Source organism: Aedes albopictus, unplaced genomic scaffold (assembly GCF_035046485.1).
Source record: "Aedes albopictus strain Foshan unplaced genomic scaffold, AalbF5 HiC_scaffold_410, whole genome shotgun sequence".
NCBI classification, from domain to species: domain Eukaryota; kingdom Metazoa; phylum Arthropoda; class Insecta; order Diptera; family Culicidae; genus Aedes; species Aedes albopictus.
Window position 1 is genome coordinate 1 of NW_026917211.1, and position 25000 is coordinate 25000.

The 25000-nt window shown below is 41.9% G+C and overlaps 1 protein-coding gene across 1 annotated transcript; it reads left to right on the forward strand.

The window, feature by feature from the left end:
- The first annotated feature begins 5389 nt into the window (after positions 1 to 5389).
- Positions 5390 to 24424, forward strand: LOC134284648 (uncharacterized). Its single transcript, XM_062843656.1, has 3 exons — positions 5390 to 6223; positions 23161 to 23798; positions 23895 to 24424. Exons 2-3 carry the CDS (start codon positions 23277 to 23279, stop codon positions 24195 to 24197), a joined length of 825 nt encoding a protein of 274 aa, XP_062699640.1. The 5' UTR covers positions 5390 to 6223; positions 23161 to 23276; the 3' UTR covers positions 24198 to 24424.
- Positions 24425 to 25000: the final 576 nt, after the last annotated feature.

The following is a 25000-nucleotide window of genomic DNA, read 5'->3' on the forward strand; positions in this document are numbered from 1 at the left end:
AGTTTGATTAGAAAATCACCAGGACAAGGAAGCAGACGGAACATCGACTTGAACGAAGACGTAGAACAATGTAGACATTGGTCGATGAGGCAAACCCTAAACGAAGAGACATAACATGATCCAAGAATCCAAGAGTCTGGGTAGTAAATCAGAACCTGGACGAGGGAAAGGAATTAATTAGATAATATAAGTATATTAAATCTGCATGAGGGGTCAAATTCCGAGCTAGAAAAAAGATCCTAAAGTTGACTCCGGGACGATGAGGCAGAACATGACCAGTGGTCAGAGGCAGGAGCAAAACGAAGAAACACCATCTGGATAAAGAAGAACCTGAGTAAGGCGTTAAAACGTTGATTTTGAATCTGGACAACGATGAAGAACTGGAACGAGGAGGTTGAATTTGAACTTGATGCTATCGGGACAATGAGGCATAATCTAGACGATGAGGTTCTGAGGATGTGGAAATAGAACGTGTTCCCGATCGTCAGAACAAACACCGTCTTGTTAGTTGCAGACTTAGCAGCTACAAAGCTGTAATTTATTTATGTTATTTAGTCGGTGGTCAGTTAACAGATGTTGGATTAAGACTTACATTTTCAGTATTTTTCTGTCGCTTCCCAGGTATGTCGGTTATCGGGAAAACGTGGATAGATACTCTATTGAAATTTACATAGTTCTTGCGCTAGTTCTTCCAGAGTTTCTTCCAGAACATCCTGCTTGAATTCTCCATGAAATCTTCCCGAAGTTTCGCTGGTACTTCTTACGGAAGATTCGCTGGGAATTCTCACGTAAATTCCACTAGAAATAGTTCCGGAAATACTTTCAGAAATTAATCCGAAATCTCCTGCATGCCGTTAGATCCTTCAGAATATTTCAAAAATCACTTTTTAGAAATTATTTCAAGATGTCATCCGAGAATTCACCTAAAAATTTCTTCAGAAACTCGTCAGGAAGTTTTCCAAGAAATTCTGTCGCTAATTCTTTGGAAATTTCTCCCGGAAACTCTTTGACAAGATGCTCTGGAAGTATTTCTTGAAATTCCCTGAATAATTCCTTCCGAAAGATCCTTCGAGAATTCTTTCGGAGGATTCTCCGGAAATTCCATCTGAACACTCCTCTGGAGCGTCGACAGACGACAGCGTCAACAGTGTCAAAAAGCACAGCGTCAACCAGACAACAGCTTGGACAGCTTCAATAGATTTGAACAGCTTGTACAGACTTGGACAGACTTGCACAAACTTGGGCAGACTTGGACAGACTTAAACAGCTTGGACAGACTTCGACAGAATTGGACAGCTTAGACAGATTTGGACAGCTTGGACGGACTTGGACAGCTTGGACCGGTTGGACTTGGACAGCTTGGACAGACTTGGACGGACTTGGACAATTTGGACAGTCTTGGACAGTCTTGGACAGACTTGAACAGCTTTAGCAGACTTGGACAGCTTGGACAGACTTGGACAGCTTGGACAGACTTGGACAGACTTGGACAGACTTGGATAGTTTGGACAGTCTTGGACAGTCTTGGACAGACTTGAACAGCTTGGACAGACTTGAACAGCTTGGACATAGTTGGACAGTTTGGACAGACTTGGAGATACTTGGACAGACTGGGACAGACTTGAACAGACTTGGACAGCTTGAAAAGACTTGGACAGACTTAGACAGACTTGAATAGACTTGGACAGATTTGGACAGACTTGGACAGACTTGGACAGACTTGGACAGACTTGGACATCTTGGACAGACTTGGACAGTCTTGAACAGCTTGGACAGACTTGAAGAGCTTGGACAGACTTGGACAGCTTGGACAGACTTGGACAGCTTGGACAGACTTGGACAGCTTGGATAGACTTGGACAGCTTGGGCAGACTAGGACAGTTTGGAGAGACTTGAACAGACATGGACGGCTTGGACAGACATGGACAGCTTGGACAGCTTGGACAGACTTGGACTGATTTGGGCAGAAGACTTGGACAGACGACAGGAGGATCGCGATCCCAGAATAGGTTGGGAACCACTGCCCCCTTGAAAAGGGGTTCGCCTAGGTAGTGGGTATGTTGCTGCTAGAGGTTGCGCAGGTATGTGCCAGCGCGCAAGGTGCCTGCTCCCCGCGCTTGGTGACAGTTGATTCGCGAATGATGATTAGTGGCGAAGGTATCTCTGTCCTCTATGCTCTATGGCGTCGCTTCGAGAGGATAGAAGAAGTAGACACGCAAGCGGGAATATTTACTCTACATTACCATATTGGCGTGCTCGGAATGGGTAATGACGGGAAAGCTAAAGCATGCGAGGATTAGGTAGGACGACGTGTCGAGAATGTTTTTGCTCTGACTATTGTCAGTTGATTCAGACAGTAGTTTTGTGGCACCTTTTTCAATATTAGAGGGCTTCAATGGGGACTACAACCTGCAAATTTCTTACATGACAGATTGGGACAGTTTTCCAAGTCAGAAGTGTTTGATTAGAAGTTTGAAGTTTGAAGCAGTTTGATTAGAAAATCACCAGGATAAGGAAGCAGACGGAACTTCGACTTGAACGAAGACGTAGAACCAATGTAGACATTGGTCGATGAGGCAAAACCTAAACAAAGAGACTTTACATTTTCCAAGAACAAGAGTCGGGGTAGTTAAGCAGAACGTGGATGAGAGAAAGGAATTAATAAGATAAAATATGTATATTAAATCTGCATGAGGGGTTAAATTCCGAGCTAGAAAAAAGATCCTAAAGTAGACTCCGGGACGATGAGGCAGAACAAAACGAAGAGATAAAGAAGAATCTGCGCAAGTCGTTAAAACGTTGATTTTGAATCTGGACAACGATGAAGAACTGGAACAAGGAGGTTGAATTTGATCTAGATGCTATCTGGACAATGAGTATGCCTCTGGACGATGAGGTTCTGAGGATGTGGAAGTAGAACACGAGCATGACAAAGTGGAGCCTCGACAAGACGATAGAACCAGGTCGATGAGGCAGGACAAAAAAGTTACATGTGGGGAGTTAGAACTTGACTTGTAGGAAGAACATGCATGATGAGGTAAAACCTGGAGTAGGGGGCGAGCCTAAACCAGGAAGAAAAACCAGGTCTGAGTAAGACCTAGACGATAGGCTAGAACCTGGACATTGAAGCATGGTCTTAACGAATAGGTAGAGTTTGGATGGTGGGAGAATGAACGACGTAAAGATAGAAGATGGATTAGAAAGTAGAAGCTGGTCAAGGAGACAGAGCATGAACTAAGAGGAAGGGCCAAAACTAGAACCCTGGACGATGAGGCAGTGCATGGAAATCGAGACAGGACTAAAACAAAGAGACACAAACAGGATAAGAAAACTGACACCTAGCCTGTTGAAAGGAGTAGAATATTGTTGATGAAGTAGAACCTGGATGAGTATGTAGAACCTGGTCATCGACGCATGACTTGGACAAAAATAGAACATGATAGAGGAGATGCAAGTTGTGTGATTTGGACGATGAGGCTGAAACTGGATGATGGGAATACATGGGACGCCGATCCATCTGGACAAGAGAATTTGGGTGATGATTTAAAATAGGTTTAGTTGGCAGAAGGCCAGACGAAGAGATAGACCTACAAAGTAGAACTTGTATGATTTGAAAGCACCTGAACATTAGCGTAAGATCTACCAGGATCTTAAAGGTCTGGTCAAAGACACTGATACAGCATTGAGTGTCAGTGAAATGATCAACTTTCTAATATAAATCTTCCACACAAAAAAGTTCCATAATCGGGACTCAAATTCTGTTTTCAGACTTCCTAATGGTTCCCATGTCTAACCAGATTTTCCGTCGAATTCAGCTCCGACAATACCTTTTCCTCCCTTTTGTTTTGGCCTTCGTGCTGTTGTAATCTTCCGTCTCTTCGTCTTGGCATAAGAAGAAAAAAAAAGGCATCTCAAACAAAGCGTTTATAGTTTCCTATCCCTTCTAACCCGCAATCGCTTTATCGGGGTAAGGCCCAGACTGCCAGACAGCCATCAATTAATTTTACTGCTGGACTGAGCTGGTGATGCTGCATGCAGGCCATTTCGACTTTGTTGTCGTCCATGTCCTTGAGCAAGCACGGGAAGACGGGTCCGTATTTCTACCTTTTATCGTTTTGTTTAGCACTTCCAGCTAGATGCGCTTTGACTGTTGAGCGTCCACCACCTACACACAGGGGAATGGAACGGACGAACGTTGACGACAAATTAGTGGCGCTGGAAAGGGCGTAGGACGCGCGAGAATCGCGTTTAATATTCTTGAATGGACGCGCGCGCCACTTGTTGTCACTCCGCCAGCGAACGCCTTCGCTAAAAGGTGGAGGCGTTACGCCACCACCGCTGATGCGCGAGAGGTGACCAATCGGTGCGATAGGTCTTTACCACCATCGGCTCTTGAACGGTATCCCATCAGAGCAGCGGCCTACTCGGATGCAATCAGCCAACAACAACAACAACGGTTATGGGCCCAGCAGTGCCATGGACGACGCGACGCGACGGTGCAAAAGTAGATCATAGGAGGCATTGTGTGTGCAGGGCAGCGCATATGAACAAGATGATTTATTATGTATGCAATTCCCGTAAGTGTCGCAAGGCTTGGTCGCGGGTAATTGCGACCTGGTGGATTTTATTGGAACTTCACTCACAGAACACACAACAGCGCGACGAGAAGGAAATCTTTTTGGACCGGAGGTAAACAAATTACTTGCGTATAGTTTGCGAATTAAATCATGCACAAATGAGCACAAATGTAAACAATAACAATGCACGACAACATAAAAAATGTTCAGGGTGTATCTATTGAAACGTCGGTCGTCTTGAATGCACAAATCCCAATAGATTGAACTGATCGAGCTCTTTTTAGATTGATTTAATTATGGTTTCATTTTCGATCTTGTTGGACAGATTTTGAAACAGAAAAACGATCAAACTCGTGAGTTTTAATAGAGCGAAATTGATCGTTTCATCACAAACATCCCAACGAAGCGTCCAGATTTGCCTCCTAACAGGTCTCAGGTAAATCGCATCTCAATAGAACGGGGCAAAAACGAGGGTTCGTTTCTTGCAGAAGTCCAAGTCTTTCGCTGACGATGATCACTGTCCGCACGATTCATCCCTCCCTGTGCTGTGGTGCGTTTGTTTGTCTGTTTTGCTGCAAAATTGAAATTCAAACAGCACTTTTCCCGAGAACATAAAAGTGTTTTTTCTCTTCTCGTCTCCCACCACCTTCTACCATTTCTTACCTTTTTATCCCGCTTGTTGGTGTCTTGAACCGATCGACCGTTTTGTGCTTGTTCTTCTTCCTCCTCCTCCTCCTCCTCCTCTTCCCCCTCCTCCTCCGCTTGTCCATCCGTCCGGCCGTTCGTCGTCATGTTTTCCTTCTTGTGCGCTGTCTTCGTCTCCATTGTGTTGTACAATGTGTATTCAGCGGTAAGTCGCACAAGCTAGAAAGAGAGATCAGTGTTTTTTAAAGAAACCAACAAGAAAACGACTTCTGCTTGCTGCATCGGCAGCGCGCACACCTGAGTCAACCTTCTTGAACCGCGGCGATCACGGAAATTCACCACTGACTGACTGCTCGAAAGATACTCACCACAGGGCGTCTGGGCGAAGCAAGCGGCGATTGTTGCGCGACGCGACGCGTCGGCAAGACGCGAAAGGCGAAGCAGCAACAAAAGTGGAAAAACGAGTTCTTCGACCGCGCGGGGATCTCACCAATACCGGCGCGTTTGCACCTGTATGTTCGCACGAAAGGTGTGCTGCTCGATTGCGCTCGTGTAGGAGGCGACACGGCGATGGCAGGAAACTCACCTCAATCGCGCTCCGGGGGCATTCAGTCTAGATTTCGTACTCGAGCGGGTTGGATGCATTTTCCAGGTAGTCCGTGCGTCGCGTCCGCGAGTGTGTTTTTGTGCGCCGAATCAAAGGTGAAAACAAACAGCAAAAAAACTGAGATTTGCTTACTACGATCAGCCTGTGAACGTGCCCCAGCCAGTCAGTGTGACGATCAACGTTGATCGGTTTGTTTTGTGAATTGGATCGATATTGGCGATCTCGTGTGTGCATTGTTGATCTCTTGCGCGAGCGCGAGGTGATCTCGTCGTGGCGAGAAGAGGTGGAATGGAAGTGCACTAGAAGCAATTATGGGGTCTACCGAGAAGCATTATTGAAAAGATCTCTAACTCGTTTTTGAAATAGTGAAGTCCCCGCTCGCTGTTCTCTGAAGGTGAAGAATTTTAGAAGAATGCGCGCGGTACGGTGCGCGGTGGCGCGCTGATCTCGTTAAGTGCGGTGGTTGTGTGGCGAAGTTGCGGCAATGATTGGCGCGGCAGCGCACATGGATTCTAATGGATTGCTTGGATTGGTTGGTCGATCTAATGTGGACCGGACGACATCTGTTGCTGCACCTAGAAAGGGATTACCCAGCGTCACAAGTGGTTGCTTGCGACAATGTTAATGTCCTGCTACCGCATACATGGATTGGACCGCGTGCGGAGCAGCGACCAGCAATTACAATAATTGTAACCACAGCAGCAGCGTCATCTGCCGATCTGCGGAGCAATAATGGATTGCGCAAGCTGTGCGAGGAGTTCGATCTTCACCTCACAGACATCGTCTCCTCTTCGTCAGTCATTACCAGGGGAACCTTGAAATCCACCTGTCTTTTCGGTTTGGAATACTTATTATGAGGAAGCCTGGTTTTAGTTTTACTTTACTAGAGAATAGCTATGTTTTCAATTGAAAATGTGTTTTGCTAACTGTTCGATTAGAACTTATCGATTATCTGTCAAGTCGCTCAAGTTTGTCGTCAACTCATTCGATCTTTGTCAGAAATAAAGCTTGACTAAGGCTATTATAAGCCTTCTTGAATGCCTGAATGCTTAGAGAAGAAACAGTTTGACATATAAGTATATAAAGTTTATCGTTTTCAAGATTCGTTAACAAAACAAATCACTGATCTGTAATGATTTTGAAACAAGCAAAGCCTTTGCAGCGCATCTTTTTTCTTAACCCATTTTCAACAGGATGATTTGACAATTAAACGACCAATGGTTTTGATTTGCTTTCGCAGCCCGCTCTTGAGCCTAATGTTATATTCAGTTGATTTTCTGAATGTTGTCATCCTTTCGAACAATAATTCACTTGACAGTTAAACGATCAATCCTTTAATGAGCTCGTCCAGTGAACAAGCTTTTATAAACAAAGACATGTCTTGATTAATTTCAGCACAGTGATTTCAGTTATTCAACACATGCCTACAAAAATTAGGAAAACTATATGAGTGGAGAAAACTTTGCTTTTCTTCATAATTATACAAACTGTTGTGATCTTGTGGAGGAATAGTAGAAACAGTCGGAGAAATGGTTTGTTTACAATAGCTTCATGCTCAAACTAGCATTGTTTTGAATTTCTTGAGATGAACCTTAAGCATACCGTCACACAAGTTATCAGAATGAGACTGTCATTGACAGCTCTTTTCAATGACTTTCTGTTCTATAAATACACTTCTTTAGAAGAGCGATACTGGTTTTTGGCTCAACCCAAAAAGATCAGCCGTGAAAACTAGTTTCCTAGCCGATAAACTAGTTTCCACATAAGCCCATTGATCGTTTGTGATATAATGGGCCTTATTATGAGTGTCACTTCACGGTGAAAATCGATCACGGTGACACATTGCGAATCCACTGTGAAAAAGTTGTGGGTTAATCAAATGGGAATCACTTTCACCGTCCTTATTACCGGTGTCACTTTTTTGTTTTCACCGTGAAGTGACACTCGTAATCAGGCCCAATGTTGCAATTGCTTGCATAGTTAGTCAACTTGAAGTTTTTTGACAGTTGATCGATAAAATTTCACATCATGTTACTTACTCAGAGAACGTCAGAAAACGTTTGTTTACGATTATTTAACGGCGGCCACAACAATGCTTGGTTTTTGTTAGAGAAGATCGATTAAATTTTATCGATTATCTGTTAATTCACATACAAGCTAAACGACAGATCGTTTCATCCCCACCAGAAATAGAGCATAAAGTGACAGTCATTTTCGATCGCATGTCAGAAAATCCACAGACTACTGTGATCTTGTTGACATGTGTCAATCTTGGTGTCAATTTCCGAAGCCTGACAGCTTGCAAAGTTTTACTACTAAGTAAAAACGTCATTATTTCCGATTCACAAGATAAGCCCGAACTCACCGGAAGCTGAATTAATTCAGGAACCTTTTTTGCACCACTCTCTCATCAACCCGGACATGTTTGTGACTCATCCCTCGCGGCCCCTCTCTTCAAATCGCCCCATCCGAAACCAAGCAAAAAAGAGAGTAAACAAAGGTATATCATTAAAAAAAAAAACTGCAGCAAGCTGCTTGTCTCGTGTGGTTGGTTGTTCTTAACGTGTCGCCCATCTCCACGTCCGACATGTGCAAAAAAAAAATTGCCAGACTTGGCTAGGTAGTGCGCTACCACGTTTACTCTTCTCTTGCTGGGCTTTCCGCCTCTGGAATCGCGCCGAACAACGAGGGTAATGATCGACGTGCAATTACCGAATTTTATTCGATTCAACAATATTGAGGAGCCCCTGAACAAAAAAAAAATGATAATGGCGCTCAATTAGCCGTCATCGGTCGTCACTCACGAGCGCAGTAGGCTTTGCGAACTAATTGGTGCTATGCACGCGGTAGCAGACACACCTGACCCTTTTCATAATCGGTAGCCATGTCGAAGGATCCGATGATTTTGTTTGCTTCGCGCGCGTTTAACAAAACAAAAACAAAGGGCGAGGGGTGCGCTACTAGGAATTCGGCGACTACCGAACCAGCTCCGATTATTGCAGGTGTTGATTGCGTGCGAGTTTGTGAAGCGCGCACACATGTCAGATGCGAATCAGTAAACTTTCTCTCGGCTCGGCTGTCTCGACCTCGTGCCATCTGGAACAATATTGTAATGCGCACGTTTTTTTCGGGTGTCAAGACCAATTCGGTAATGATGAATTGCTCGTTTAAATGCCTCTTGGAGTTAAACACATGTGTATGTTTTAGGTTTTTTGTGCACTATTTGAAACGAGATGTAACATTTAATTAGAGCTACTTTGCATAATTGCATGTTGTAACAGTGGATGATTTTAGGAGACAAAAAGTTATCGGCTCCGTAACGCCTCGCGGCGCATGAGCCTTGAGCAAAACGTAAGATAAAATTGGCGCATTCAAATGTTTTTACGGAACTGTACTCTTCATTGTCAACATTCGCCGAACTAAAGCGCCGGTCTTGCAATAACAAGCGAGAAACAAATGTTTGATGGTAACCCTATTCCACGATTACATCGAATTTGATTCCAATTTGATCATTGTTAGTTGATGAATTATTTTTTTTTTTTGTTAATCTAGATGTTCCGCATGCGCTTATGCCAATCATAAAACCAAGCTTGATTTGTGTCAGAGTTGGATTGAACAAGCAATTGTTTTGGATTGCTTCGTGTGACAGATGATCGATGCAATTGGTTATCGATCTTATCGATTATCTTTCAAACGATCTTAACCGCACATAGTTTGATTCTTATCACTAATTATTTTTGACCATGATGGGAATGATTGCATTTAGAATCCTACATTCCGTGATTGTGCTGAATTTGTTTATTATCTTGATCTGACAAATAAACGAAATGTTTTTTGTCACATTTTTAAGCCAGATTGTGAAAACAGTAGACTAGCCATTCTGCATTTTTCACCAAGCTCACTATCCGGTAAAGTTGAAACGGTCTTAGTTCTAACTTGTGTCGTTATTTGACAGTTAATCGATAAGTTTTCGTATCGATTTTGTTGTGGAACGACCCGATACTAACGTCAGACCGTTCGATTTGCCACAGAAGCCAAGCTTGGTTGTGGCGGGCGGTCAATATGGTTTCAAGATGTGATGTTTGATCAGACCTTTTGCTACTGCTTTGCATAATTATGTGTTGTAACAGTGGATGAACTCAAGGGACAAAAAGTTATGGGCTCCGTAACGCTTCGTGGCGTATGATCAATGATCATTGTGCAAAAAAAAAGGTTAAAACTTTACATTCAAATATCTTTACGGAGCTGTACTAGCAGAGGAAATATTCAGTGAATTCAAAAGCTGATCTCGAGTGGTAAAAGTATGTGACAATAACCCTGTACCATGTTTACTTCTATTCTTATCAGTGGCCCTCGATTCTATCAAGTAAACGATCAATTTTTCATCTAAAGTAAACGTTCTCTCGATGGAAACGCTTCAACTGCAATGCTTTTATCTGAAAGTCCACTGCTGAGTGGACAGTTTTGTAGTTATCGCACCCTGCTATCCGTCCTAGTGAAATGTAAACAGCGATGCGATGTTTTTCGCATGCGTTTTTGTTTTGGTGTGACGTTTTCCGAATGCACTATGCCTGCATTTTGCAGCAAATGACAGTTCTCTAATGTCTGTCAGTTGATGCAGTTACATATCGAAATAAATTCGATAAGTAATACGCAAGCATGTTGCAGGCAACGCACAATCTGATGTATCACTCAAACCATTTGACAGGTTATCGATAGGATTGTTGGAAGTTCTCATTGATGAACTGTCAAAAGCCTCAATCCATACGTTGTGACTGTTTCATTTGTTCTTTGCTATTCATATAGTCTGTCACCAATGTTACATCAATAACAAACGATAAAATTTGACACCTGAACGGTCAAATTCATCGTTTTAGTGATGAATGATCAAAAAATCGTTTAAAAGTTGGCTGTAAACAAATGTACTGTACGTTTCTGTATGTCGCTCATATTACATCCATAATGAACGATAAAAATTGACACATAAACGAACAAATTTCATCGTATTGTGATGGAAGATTAAACAATCTTTTAAACATTGGCAGCAAGCAAATGTACAGTATATTTTGGTCTGCCACATCCATAACAAAAAAATTACGAATAAACGAACAAATTTCATCATTTTGTGATGAAAGATCAAACAATCGTTAAATCGTTGATTACAAACAAATGTACTCTTCGGTCTGTCACTCATGAAGCATCCATAATAAACAATAAAAATTGACACATAAACGAACAAATTTCATCGTTTTAGTGATAAAAGATCAAATAATTGTTGAAACGTTGGCTGCAAACGAATGTACAGTACGTTTTGGTATGTCACTTATGATACACCCATAATAAACGATGAAAATTGATCCATAAACGAACACATTTCATCGTTTTAGTGATGAAAGATCAAGCAATCGTTGAAGCGTTGGTTGTAAACAACCGTACAGAGCGTTTCGATCTGTCACTCATGTTACATCCATAAGAAACGATATAAATTGACGCATAAACGAACAAATTGCATCGTTTAAGTGATGCAAGATCAAATCATCGTTTGATCGTTGACTTCAAACAAATGTACAGCACGTTTCGATCTGTCACTCATGTTATATCCACAACAAACTGTAAAAGTTGACATGGAAACGTTCAAATCCTATCGTTTTGGTGCCAAATGATTAAATCGTCGTTCAAACGTTGGCAGTAAACAAATGTACCGTATTTTTCGTCTGCCATCACTGCGTTTTGATTTGTCACTTATGTTTCATCCATAAAAACGGTAAAAATTGACACAAAAAAAATGATCCAAACTCATCGTTTCAGTCATAAATGATTAAAACATCGTTTGAGAGTTGGCTGCTAACAAATGTTCAGTATGTTTCGGTCTGTCACTCATGCTACATCCATAATAAACGATGAGAATTGACGCATAAACGAACAAATTTCATCGTTTTAGTGATGAAAGATCAAACAATCGTTCGAACGTTGACTGCAAACAAACTTACAGTACGCTTCGGTCTGTCACCACGTCACTCATGTTACATCCACAACAAACGATAAAAATTGACACAAAAACGATCAAATCTCATCGTTTTAGAGATAAATGATAAAATCATCGTTTAAATGTTGGCTTCCAACAAATGTACCGTACGTATCAAGCCAGTTGAATGGGGCAGTTCTTCCCTAGTCTGGGCCTATAATTCACGGAGCTGTAAGAAAGACGTCATATTTCGCAAGAAATGTAGTTCAATTGAACAATTTGCCATCCAAATTTCACCAATAAACTTCTATGATCAAAATAAATCCCAGTAAAATGGCACGTTTATCTAGAACAAAATTTGACTCAGAAATTCGACCACAACCACTCTATAAAAAGTCGTCTTAAATGTCGGCCCAAACTGGGCCAACGACAACGGGTTTGGCATACCAATCAGCAGCTAGCTATCCGGTTAAGCATGGAAGAAGAAGAATGCATCGAATTAGCTTCTACTAGTAGCCGCACAGTAGTGCATTGTCTTCATCACCGGTTGATAGTCGGTCTAACTAAACACCTAAAAAACAACAACAAAAACGATAACAATAACAATAAACGCCCGTCGTTCAGCGGCCGGGCGCGATCGCTCATTTCTGGACTACTGCGATGATTGGTCAGTCAGCGCCGAACCTTGATGGACCATTTATGGTTGTCGTCTTTGTTTTTGGGACACGACGGACGCCGTGACTGACACTTTCGGTCGATCAAATTGCGACGCGTCGCAAAGAGGATGCACTTGACATTCCTGGCGTCGTATGCGGTGTCACATTACCTTGAAGTGCAATCTGGGTTGTGGTTCTCACGTTACGGCGCGGGTTTTACCGCGCATGCATGAGTGGTCATCGCGCGTAAATTGACACATAAACGATAGGTGCGAGCGGTAATCGCAGCATGCCGGGTGTGCGCTGATCGTGGCGAGGCAGTCATTATAGGAAAAACAAACAAAAGCTTTCAACAACAGATAATTTGAATTAAATATTCGGCACATTTTGCGGGGCGCGTTAATTGCCTGCCGGGAACGGAATTGTAGTCATCCGTCATTAGGCTAATGATTGCGCGCGCGCGCGGTATTGACTTGTAAACGATCGATTCGATCGATGGCCTTTCGTGGGACAAGGAACTGGACATGAGATGCATCCACTCAGTGTTCGACACTTCCGCGTGGCAATCAAGTCTTTCGAGTAAATCTGTGAGTTATGACACTTCTTGATTGTTTACTTTGCTTAGTTTTGTTCATGTACACAAATCACTGTTGTTTATGAGTGCTTGCAGTTGTTTGTTGCAAAAGAAAGATATTTGACAGCAAAACGATAAGTGGTCATCGCTTCAGGCAGTGCATTCACTCATTCTTATCTTATCGATCAACTGTCAAAATGTAATAAAATTTTAACCTCATATCGTTCAACCCCTAACAGAAACTGAACCAACTTTTCTATTGCCGGGTCGTCGTAAATTCAAATGTCATATCTCCGAATTGAGTGGGGCGACCCCTCGAAAAGCTATTTGCACAGTTTGGCATACTTGAGCGCAGCCCCGTATAAATAACTCCAATTCCCCCTTGAGTCATCAGCACACAATCTGTCAAATCGTGGTTGTGGTGTTGATTTATTGCCATTTGAGTCGCGCTCAAGTTCACCCTTCTTGTCACAATCGTGTCATATTTACAAATTAATCTTCACCACAACCACCGATCTCCGTTCGTTCGTCCATGGTCCATTCGGTGCACGCCATTGTCGCGTATTGTCGTCGTTGTACCACGCGCGCGATCACGCACGCCATTAAAACCCACGCGCCCTCTGTCCAAAAGTGCGGAGGAGGCTAGCGTCAGCGCCAGTCAGCCGGCTTGTGCGTCGATCAGGGTTGCCAGATGAGTTCTGAGGCGCCGGTTCAGAATACGTCGTTTGACAGTTCATCGATAAGATTGATGATCAATCTTATCGATCAACTGACAAAGGACGCTGAAGCTCATACGATCATGCACGGTTTTTGGTGCAGAATCAAACGTTTGACAGTTAATCGCTAAAATCGATCATAAAGATCATCATCGAATTGGTTAACGACACAAGTCAGACATCAGATCGTTTGATCTCTACCAGAGATCGATCACGATCGTTTCGGAAATTTTTGGCAACTCTGTTCCGTCCGTCGACGTCTGTGGCGATCATCAACGTGCAGCACCGTCTTTGGGCCTGATCGTCCAACCCCGCGAAGCCTATCTCCTGCAGCAATCTGTGAATCGAACATTTCGGACGCAGAGGAATTAAAATTCAAATGCGCTGAATAAGGGGTCGTTCAAATATGACGTCCATAGTCTAGGGGGGAGGGGGGGTCTGAGAAAGTGTGACACGCCATGTATAAGGTATACGAAAAAGCGTGACAGTGGGGGGAGGGGGGGTCTAAAAATGCGGAAAAATGATGGACGTCATATTTGAACCGACCCTAAGTAGTTGATCCCGATCGCGCGCAACTAATTGGTTTCTTCCATACCAGAACGGAACTTGGAGATTTCCGCCGCTCACACACTCGCTCGCTCGCTCTCGATCTGGATCTGGTTTTTAATGACTATCGATCGAAGAAAGTCGTCGTCGGCCAGTCAGCAGCGGCGGCACGCGGCGATCCGTCCCGCCTCGTTTGAGAGGAAACTGGACCTTGTGACCGGTTTCCTGTCCTGTCCGGTCGTCTTCGACGAAATCGGTTTCGACACACGTTACCTCGATCGCGCGGCGCGCCTCGATCACGACCATGATGCGACGAAGACGATGACGACGGTGACTATAAGTACTTACAACCACTCAACAAGTGACAGTTGAAATTGCTTACTTTCCTGTGTAAAAGTACAAAGTACGACAAAATGCAAGCAAACGGTTAGGGGAGACTGGGGCCATAGGTAAATTAATATGGTGAACGCTGAAACACAGACTGCAAGAAAAGATGTTCGATCAATAGTGATCGCCATTGCCCTGGTTAGCTTCCGACAAAGACCGAACATTCTGACGCCTGGCCCATATTGTTTGACAGTTGATCGATAAGATCGATCATCATTCGACCGATGTCGTAATAGCGAGTGATCATTCGAGTTTATCGAGTGCTATGATCACACTCAATTACTGATAGGGATCAAACGGTTTGAAATCTGTCTTCTGTCACAGGAACAGACCATCGACAAGAACCAATAGGTCTGTGCCACGAACAGGTCTGTGCCATGAAAAAACGTAATATGAGAAGCGGTTATCAAAATTTTCCCATCAGGTGTCCGCAGGTGTACCCTATTTGCAAGCGAACGACGTCAACTCGTCGTTTGTCGCGCTCGAGGCAAAACGGGGTTGTTTACACATTGCTTCGAAATATGTATTTACTCGGTTTCGCGCGAAAGTGAAACAAAAACACCAAACCGCGCAGAAAGAAAATCAAACATAAGTGACGGCGATACCCGTGGAAACACGGCGGCGCAGCCAGTCTGAGTCATCATGCATTTCCGCTGACAACAACGCTACGCTGCTGGCTGATGACTGCGCTATAGTTAGTTGATGGTTCCACCAGCCAGTCAGCCAGCGCACCCTGCTGAGTCGGCATAAGAGCCTCTTGGCGGCGGTTCTTCTTTCCTTTACCGAACGCCAACCAAACCACTCATCCATAATCCGACTTATGTACGTACATGCATAGGTAGCTGAACTAAAAGGATTTCTGCTGCTTTTGTTTGGTGGTGAATACTGACTCTGGGTGCGAAGCTATTTGGGCAAAGATCGTAAAGAAGGAAATTCTCGACATATTTCAACGGTGATGAGTCACATTCCCGCAATGCTATACGGCTACGGGTGTCCAGTTCACCTGATGGATATTGAGTAATAGGCTGAAGAAGCATAACGTAGGTTTTGATGTCGCTCGTTAAACGGATGAATGCGAGATGCACCTGTGAGATATCGTCTCTAATGCCTTCTCCTAAGCTTCCCATTGCATAAGAATAGAATGTTTCAAATGGAAGCTATCAATTCCCAAGAAGTTCTGGAAACACACCGCGTACATCCTACCTAAATACGTAAAAACACGTGTACCATCATGATAACGACATTTACGACCATTTAGACTCTACCCGGAATCTCTTTTTGTCACACGTTTTTGCTGCGCGACTTTACGCAAGCAAGGTTCCGTGTAAGAAAGGGTTGCTCGGTTTTTTGACAGATGAACGATAAAACATATCCAGGAAAATGAACCTTGCCGCTCGTTCAGCAGGCCTGATCTGGGATGCCTGATCTGGGGAAAGCATGTCTTCAATGTAAAGACATTTCAACTCCTGTGAACACATTTGAGGGGCCCAGAATCAAAGGGGTGTAAGTGACTATTTTGTCGATTTTGAGTTGAATATATCATAAAATTCTTCAGATTTCAAGCTTTCAGGAACTTTTTTAAGATTGTTTCTACGATGATTTGAAAAATTACAATAAATCAGAGAAAATTGGGTTGATTTTGAAACTCCATACATTTTGTATGAGATCAAAAATTGGTCAAAAACTTTAAACCTCATTTACTCGAAAGTGGGTTTTTGTCACTTACACCCCTTTGTTTCTAACCCCCTCATTTATGTTTGTGATGATTTTTGAAGACATTTGAAAGCAGAAAAATATGTGTGGTTTGTCATAAAAATTTCAATTTCAGTGGATCAATTTCTTACAATATGCGTGAAAACCTGCAACAAAAACATTACATATTCAGGAATTTTTCAGGAAGTTTCTAGTTCATGATCTATTTAACTTTTACCAGTTCAGAAAAAACCTCTAGAATTATATATTATGCGATTCAAGCGGGCTTCGATAAGATTTCCACAGTTGCTAAAGGTATTGGCTCGCTTTTCATAAAATAGTCATACATATAAACATTGACAGGTTTGTGATCGTAGCAGGCTGTGCGCGCGAGCGGCTGCATTTTCAAAATTGTGTCACGTTTTATTTGCTCTTGTTTGATTTTATTGAGACCTTTATAAACATTCTAGAATCTCTCAATGTATTTCATTTTTTATTAGCAATTTTGAACATTGAAACAAAAATTTCAGGGATGAACCAAAAGCTTCTTCAGATTTTTTAAGTTTCTCTTTGTCAGTATTCTATTTAGAAGCTTATTCTACCTAAGGACTTTTATGAATGTAACGAATACTCTACCAAACAATATTTCAAGAATTCATTTCAATATTGCTGTTAAAACTCGTCTCAGATTTCCGCCATTAGCTTTTCGAATATGTTTTCATTAAATTCATAGAGTTTCCTTCAAAAGTTTAAACAAGATATTTTCGAAACTTATACCAAAACTACTTCAAAATTTTCTCCATGAATTGTTGTAGGAGTTTTACTCAGAATATCACAAGGACTTGTCCATAAATTTATTCGAAGATATGTCCAAGAATACCTGCTGTGATTTCTTCTGGAATTTCCACAAAGTTTGTTTTCCCAGAATTCCGTCATGAACACTTTCAGAAAGTCCTTCAATGATTACTCGAGAAACCATTTCCTAGTTCTGTCGTCTATTCCCCAAAGAACTTCTCCATACACATATCCAAAAATTATTCAAGAGATTCTACCAACACCTGATTTTAAGATTCTTCCTGGAATTCGTACGGGGGAATTTTTTAGTAAATTTTCTAAGGAAATGCTCAGAAGAATATTGCAATCACCTACAATAATTTCTCTGAGGATATACCTAACAATTACTACAAAATTTCCGTCGATATTTTTCCAAGAATTGTCTTAAAATATTTCCGAAAGTTGTACAAATATTTGTCCAAGGATTCCACTATAAAGTCTCCGAGGACTTTTTCCAAGGGTTCCTTTAAAAATTTCTCTGAGGATTTCACTAGACATTTAAAAAAAATGTCATTTATTCTAGTTATTTTCTAAAAATCCCCAATAAATGTTTTTTTTACGGATTCCTCTAGCAATTTCTTCTTTAGAAGTGTATCCAAATATTCTTTCAGAAATTCTTGTTATAATTTCTTTACCAATTTCTTTAATTACTAAAGAAAAATCTTCTATTAGTACCACCATAAATCCTCCAAAGATTCTTCTAAAGATTTTTTCACTCTTTCCTTCAGAAGTTTGTCTGAGGACATGGATTTCTGAATTTCTCAGAGGATTCGTCCATTGACGCTTTAAATATTCCTCCGAAATTTCATAAAGAAATTCCAAAGAAAGTTTTTTTTTCGAGAATTCCTTTATGTGGCCTTTCGGGAAATACCTTCAGAAATTCCTACGAGAGTTCTTTCAAAATTTCTGCGAGAATTTTTCCGAAGTTTTGTAATTTTTTTTTCCCACAAATTCATTCGAGAAACCTTCAAAAAAATTCTTCTAGGAATGCTCAGTATAAGCTCTTCAGAATTTTTAACGAAAGTTCTTCAAAAACTCATCCAGAAGTTCATCCGAGGACTCCTCCAGTAATTTCTTCAGAAACTCGTTTGAGGTTTCCTCAAAAAAAAATTTGCACAGATTCCTCCCTTTTTCTTTTAACCTTGCTTTTGCATAACGTTGGCAGCAGCACGCTGACGTAGTGTACGGTTTGGGTCAAAAATGACCCTAATGCCGAAGGAGGGTCAAATTTCTCCCTTCAGAAATCCTCAAGAAATTGCTCCGAAGACTTCTGCATATATTGTCGAGAATAGTCCTTCAAAAACTCCCTTAAGAATTTCACCCGAAATTTTTCTGGTGACTCCTCTAGAAATTCTCTTTAAGATTCTTCCGGAAATTCTTACAAAATATAATTCTATGATTCCTTCTGAAATTTCTTAAAAGTTCTCTGCAGAAATTTTCTCAAAGATACTCAAAGACCGTTCTCTCTGAATTCCACAGATGATTCTGTCAGAAAATTCTCGAAAAATTCCTCAGAAATTTCTCCTGGAAATTTCTTTGAGGAATTCTACGATGATTCCTCCATTTTTCGCTCAGTAATTTCATTTCAAATTCTTTCGGGCAACACTTTAGAAATTTCTTCAAGTAATCCTCCATCAGTTCCACCGAGGATTTCTCTAGATATATTCCCAAGAAATCCACCAAAATTACCCTCAAGAACTTCATCTGAAATTTCTCCAATGACTCCTCTAGAAATTCTTTTGATGATTCTTCGGGAAATTCTTCCAAGGATTCTTCCAGATTAGAATTCTAACATTCCTTGTATAGGTCCTTAGAGGTTCTTTTCAGAAATTTCTCAAAAGTTTGCACGAAGATTTGTTCAAGAGTTCCTCAAACCGTTCTCTAAGAATTTCACAGACGATTCTGGCAGAAAATTCTCGAAAAATTCCCCCAGAAGTTTCTCCAATAGGGTAGCGAACCACTAGGGCAGCGGCCGGTATTTTGGGCACTCTTCGCTATAACGCAGTCAATTACAAACCAATTGACTTAAAATTTTGTACACGGCTGTAAACTATACGTATCTCATCGCGTTCCAAAAATTGTGTCAATTGGTTCAGAATTGACTGAGATATAGCAGAAAAGTGCCCAAAATAGGACCCCTGCCGAGATGGTTCCACTTCCCTATTTCTCATAGAAATTGCTTCAAGGAATTCTTTACAAATAGATATTTCCGGTGATCCTGTCATTTCTTAAAAAATGATTTATTTGAGTTTCCTGCTAGTTCTGACAAGTGTGAAATTGTCCTTTGGAAATTCAGAAGAAATATTTGGTGGAATATTTATGTCAAATTTGGCAGAGAATGATCAAGAATTGGCTGCTGTCGCAATCTCGCTTGCCTCGAACACGTTTGTTATGCTCGGTTTTATCATCAGGTCAGCTGCAGCCTGAAAAGGTTAAGATTTTTGTTGTAAAAAAAACATACACATCGTCTTGGGGATGTTCATAATGCTATTCCAGGAGCATCCTCTGGATAAACTCTAACCAGAACACTGATCATTTGAAGAGTATTCTCAAACTCAAACATGCTTGACAGATTTCATGAATCAGTTTTTTAGTGGAACTTCTGCCTAATTGAAGCTTTTTTTTTGCTGAAATTCCGGGCTGATTTGTCCTGATTCTTAATACTTTGAGAAATAGGTAAATTTTCATAGAGTAATGACAGAATTTTTCCTTTGATTTCGGGGATTTTATTGAAGGAATTGTTAGAGGAGTTTGTGATACGATTCTCGATAGAATTATTGGAGGATTTTTTTTTCTTGAATAAATCTCTGAAGCTGAAGTTCTCAGACTGAGAACCGTTTTTTTCTGACATAATTACAGAAATTTTAAAGGTTACCCGAATTAGTTGTCACACATGTCTACAAATTACAAATGTATACATATCTACATACCCAACTAACATTTTTGCTGTATAAGTGCTTAAACGAGCCTACTTCCAAAATCGCTTGCTCCATAAGCTTTTATGCAGCTACTTTTGTTAGTAGGGTATGTTCTACTAAATCTTCAGAATTTTTGCCAGGTTTTTTTTTTCGGAGATCCTACTTTTTCCGTAAGACAAATAAAATTGAAATTTTCCATTCAGAGTACTGTAAGGTATACTGTTTTTAAAATTTGTTCAAAAATCGTTTAATTTTTACTGAAAATTTATTGAATTTCACACAAAGCCAATCCACAGACAAACAGACGTAACACCTTGAACGATTTTCATGGAAATCCATCGCCCAGTTCACACTACCATCACCTGGTGGAAAAGTTACACGAATCACTGTGTTGTGCAATATCCTCAACAGAAGGCGCTGGTGTGAAACGTCAAACGCATAGCAAAACGATGTGCGCGCCTCTGGTTGTGAAAGCCACAACTATGAAAATTTAAAATGATCGTTAAAAGCGTTTTCGATGGACTTTTCGCAAGTGTTACGTCTGTTTATCTGTGGCCAATCTTTGTCCCAGTCCATATCTAAGCTATTGGGTACCATTTGTTGAGTTTGCCATTATTGCATTTTCTGTTGAGAGTGAGCATGCATGATAACATATAGAAAAAATCAATCTATATGTTGTAATAGTCTGTTTTTTGAATGGGATGAACATGGGGGCATAGGATAAAGAGGGATACTCATATGCTACTCCCTTGTGTACTGTAAATCTTCCTAAGGTGTGCTGCAGACTCTGGAATCGAAAAAAAGGAACAACGACCAATAATTGAAATCGCGGAATATCACTCCTTGTTCTTTTTAGTTTTTTAGTGAATCTTATTTCACTTCACGTCGTTTTTCAAAATTTCAAAAAAAAAAGTTTTACCATATTCTGAAATTAACGAAATTCTGAGTACTTTTACTGTGATTCTCAAATTGTTTCTTAGGCTTTTGAAAGTTTCAGTTTAGTTTTTTTACCAATACACAGCTTGTAATAGAAAGTAAAGCTATTTAATATTGTATTCTTAATCACTTAACTTAATTTACAGCTCTATTGTCCACTGGGGCACTACGTGAGCAATTCAATTGACAGCTGCACTTTTTTGTACAGCGCCTATATTCTATTCTACTTTATCGAACTGGTTGCCTTTCTGCTGCTTTCACGTTTTCTATTTTATACCTAGTAGAATGATGAGCACAAGGATGATGATGGATGGCCGTTGTTCCTTTCCAGTCCGATTGGGGGTCCATTATGAGTAGCAGTTCGCCGATGTCCAGGTATCCGGGTCCGTTTGAGCCATGGGGCTCAGAAGAGGGTCAGTGTCAGTTGCTCTCGGGGGAAAAGCAACTGACGAAAAATTGCAAGTGCCGGGGCTGGGAAGCTATTTAATATTGTCCCATCATTCCTGCCATTCTGATTCATATGATATGCAGAAGATCCTGGGGTCAATCCCTGGCCCGTCCCTTTCCTTCTACTTTGCATCTTTCTCTATACTCTCCTCTCTTTACAACACATGTATATTCATATGTTCATAGCTATCGCTAGAACCAGAAACGATTGAAAAGCCGTTTCCCTTGCTTCCAACTTCCACAGCCAGTGTCAATCTATCAGATAACGCCTACAAGCTATGCAATCAAGCGAACTGTGCCGCTTTAGCTACATAGAAATAATCGCACTAATCTATCAACTTACGCCTGGCATCCACATTCCAATGTGTGAACCCTCTGCCAACCATATCCTACCAACACTCCGACATCCGCATGAGTTTGTGCAGAGACGCAGAGGTATATTCGGTCTGATGTAGATACAAACGATTGCAATCATCACTTCCTTCCCCTTCCCAACATTGACCTGCAACCTGACGTGGCAGCCGCCATTATCGCCTGCTAGTCCCCGGCAGATAATCTCATTGGTTCCATGTGTGAATGTAGCTGGTCTGGCGATACTGGAGTAGCATCTACGGGCGGTCAATCAAGCTCAAGCTCAAGTTCATATGTATTTGCATCAACATTTAGTGAACTTAACCATCATAAACATTCTCATTCACATCTTGCTGGGAGGATTCCTCTGAATCTAGCCTTGCGCTTACGCCACTGTTAACATTTAGCGTTCAGAAACTCACTGCTGGCTAGAAATCTTCTTATTTCAGAGGGCAAGTTCGCCAACTATGGGTACGGATTATCTAAAGTTCAAACATGCATATCAGGATGTTTTGCGCCATGCTTTACACAACTTGACAGTGGAAAATTGAGCTTCATGCATGAACTTAAGGCTTTGCTGAATTTGTGAGCTCATTCCATACTATTTTTCTTCTTTGTCTTTTCGTTTGACTTTATAGCAGTCCTATGGAACTGTTATAACCCTGTTTGTGACAGAAGGCATAATGTGTTTTCCAACTCCAAGTTGCATGGATCATTTTATTTAAATGTTGCAAAGGCTTATAATTAAGATGATTTGACGAGTATTTGATAAGCTCGTTTTACGCTGAATTTTGTTTCAAAGTAAATGGGATTTTAATTTCCTTGTGACCTCTAAAAAGCTATCTCATTTAATGACTCGATAAGTTAGTGGTGAAACATTTGTCTTGCATACAAAGGTGGTGAGTTCGTATCTCACGTGGGCACGTGTTCCAATGTCTTATTTTACCGAATAATTGTCTACATATGTTCGCTTAGTGAATTGTTAATCATAAACATCAACTCATTTTTGAACGATCTACAAAATTTTTGGTGAAATCTTTGATTTCTATAGTCCTTATTAATATCATACAGTGCTTTAATTGCCTGAAAATACAGAATCCACATTGCGCTCCCATACTTTTTTGGTCAGAAACAAGCTACAGCAACTTAAGTTAAGCCGACTCATCTTGCTTCCCAAGCAAAAAAAGGTTACCTGATCCAATCATTGCCTCCACTCGCTACACACCAACCGCGCCCTACCACGCGCACCGTACCGCGTAACGAAATCGACTCGGAACGTTAGTGTACTAAAAACGCGCATCTTCCACAGATATATAGCTATTAAATGATTATCTTACCGCTTCGCCACCACCGCTGCCACCGTCTGTCTGCTCTAATCGGATTGTGGAAAGTTTAAAGCAACCACCGCGCGGTCCAGCGTCCAAGATGATTAAGTTCCGATACAAGCGGAAAGATGCTACCGCAACGAACACGACAGCTGCCGTTACGACGGCAGCACCGACGACATCTTCCGCACTGCCGGTAACCGTGTCCGCCGGAGTGGCCACGGTGACACCGACCAGTAATTTGGTCGTCTCCGCAACCCCTCAGCACTACCAGCAGCAGCAGCAGCAGCCGGCTGCGTATCTGCAACCTGCCTCGTGCGCAACGTTACCAAAAACAACCTCTAGAAATGCCATCAATAGCCAAACTACTAGCCTGGTTGGGGGCGGCGGACAATACGCTCCGTACCACCACCAGCAGCAGCAACAACTCCTTCTCCCGTATTGTGATATCAATAGCTACAGTCCAAATAGGCTGGGTGGTTCCAGCTACTGCCTGAATCAGGATTCGTCGCCGGCTGCGCCGGCGACCTCGTCCTCCTACCACGAGGTCATCAATCGCATGAAGACTGAAAGTGTCCACCAGCAGCACTACGAGTACATGTCCTGCATCAATTCGGTTGTTGTGAGTCTCCGTCCCCCATAACTCTCAATGAATTACTGAGCTAAATAAAGGCAAACATTTATGCATTTCTAACCTCAATCTCTCTCCCTCTCGCAGGAACTCTTCTCCCAGCTGCAGACCAGTTCGGAGCCGGCCCTGTGTCCGGAACCGTTGCGGCGTGCCCTGGCCAGTGGACCGCTGGCTGGCCGCCGATTCCCGCTAGGGTGCCTGGGCGATGCGGCCGAATGTTTCGAGCTGCTGCTGCACCGGGTGCACCAGCATCTGTCCGCCAGCGAAGGCGATAGTTGCGAGGCACCGCAGTGCGTAGCGCACCAGCGCTTCGCCATGCGAGTGGTCGAGCAGAGCGTGTGCGAGTGCGGTGCCAACTCGGAGCAGTTGCCGTTCACGCAGGTGAGTTAATTATTTGAGTTTTGGAAGGTTCTCGAGTGTTACAGTATGTTGGTTTGCTAGGGTGTACTTGGGCGCCGTCCACAAATTACATAACGCTCTATTAGGAGGGGGAGTACGTCTGAGTGTTACGGCTCCCAGAAACCCTCGTAACCACCCCTGAAACTCCCTTAAAGCTCTCTTAAAAATATCAGGGGTGTTTAAAGAGGTTTTAGAAACTTTTCAGGGGACTTCAAATGGTTTCAAAGAAATCGAATGATACAGTCTGTAACCCTTTGATACGCCACTAAGGGCCCTTGAAATGCCCCTAGAACCTCCTGAGACCACCTTGAACTTTCCCAAATCCAAACTGGAGTACACTATCCCTTTTAAACGCCCCTGGAACTCCCTTCTCTTGTCTTATAAAACTTCCTGCTAACCTCCTGAGGCCCCATTTCAAAGACCCAGAAGTAGTACCTGTTCTTGCGAATAAGCTACCCCTTTTGAAAGGTCCAGTGCTCCGGGATCAGTGCTGAGAAATGTCACAATTATCAAGCAGTTTCACAATAAAATGTTATTGATATGACGCATGCCATTAGCAACTAACTAGAGAAAATAAGAAGTGTCTACGGAATTAGATTTAAAAAAAAAACAGAAGAAATTAGCTTAGGTTGAAAATATAATGAATGAGGTTGGATCAGATTAAGGTGATTGACAATTTATGAATTCAGTATCAAATTTTAGATCATTTCCAATATTTAATCAGGCTACATATAATCATGTAGTTGTGGAGCCAATTGCAATATAAGAAGCCCCCCACCTTTATACCGCTGTAC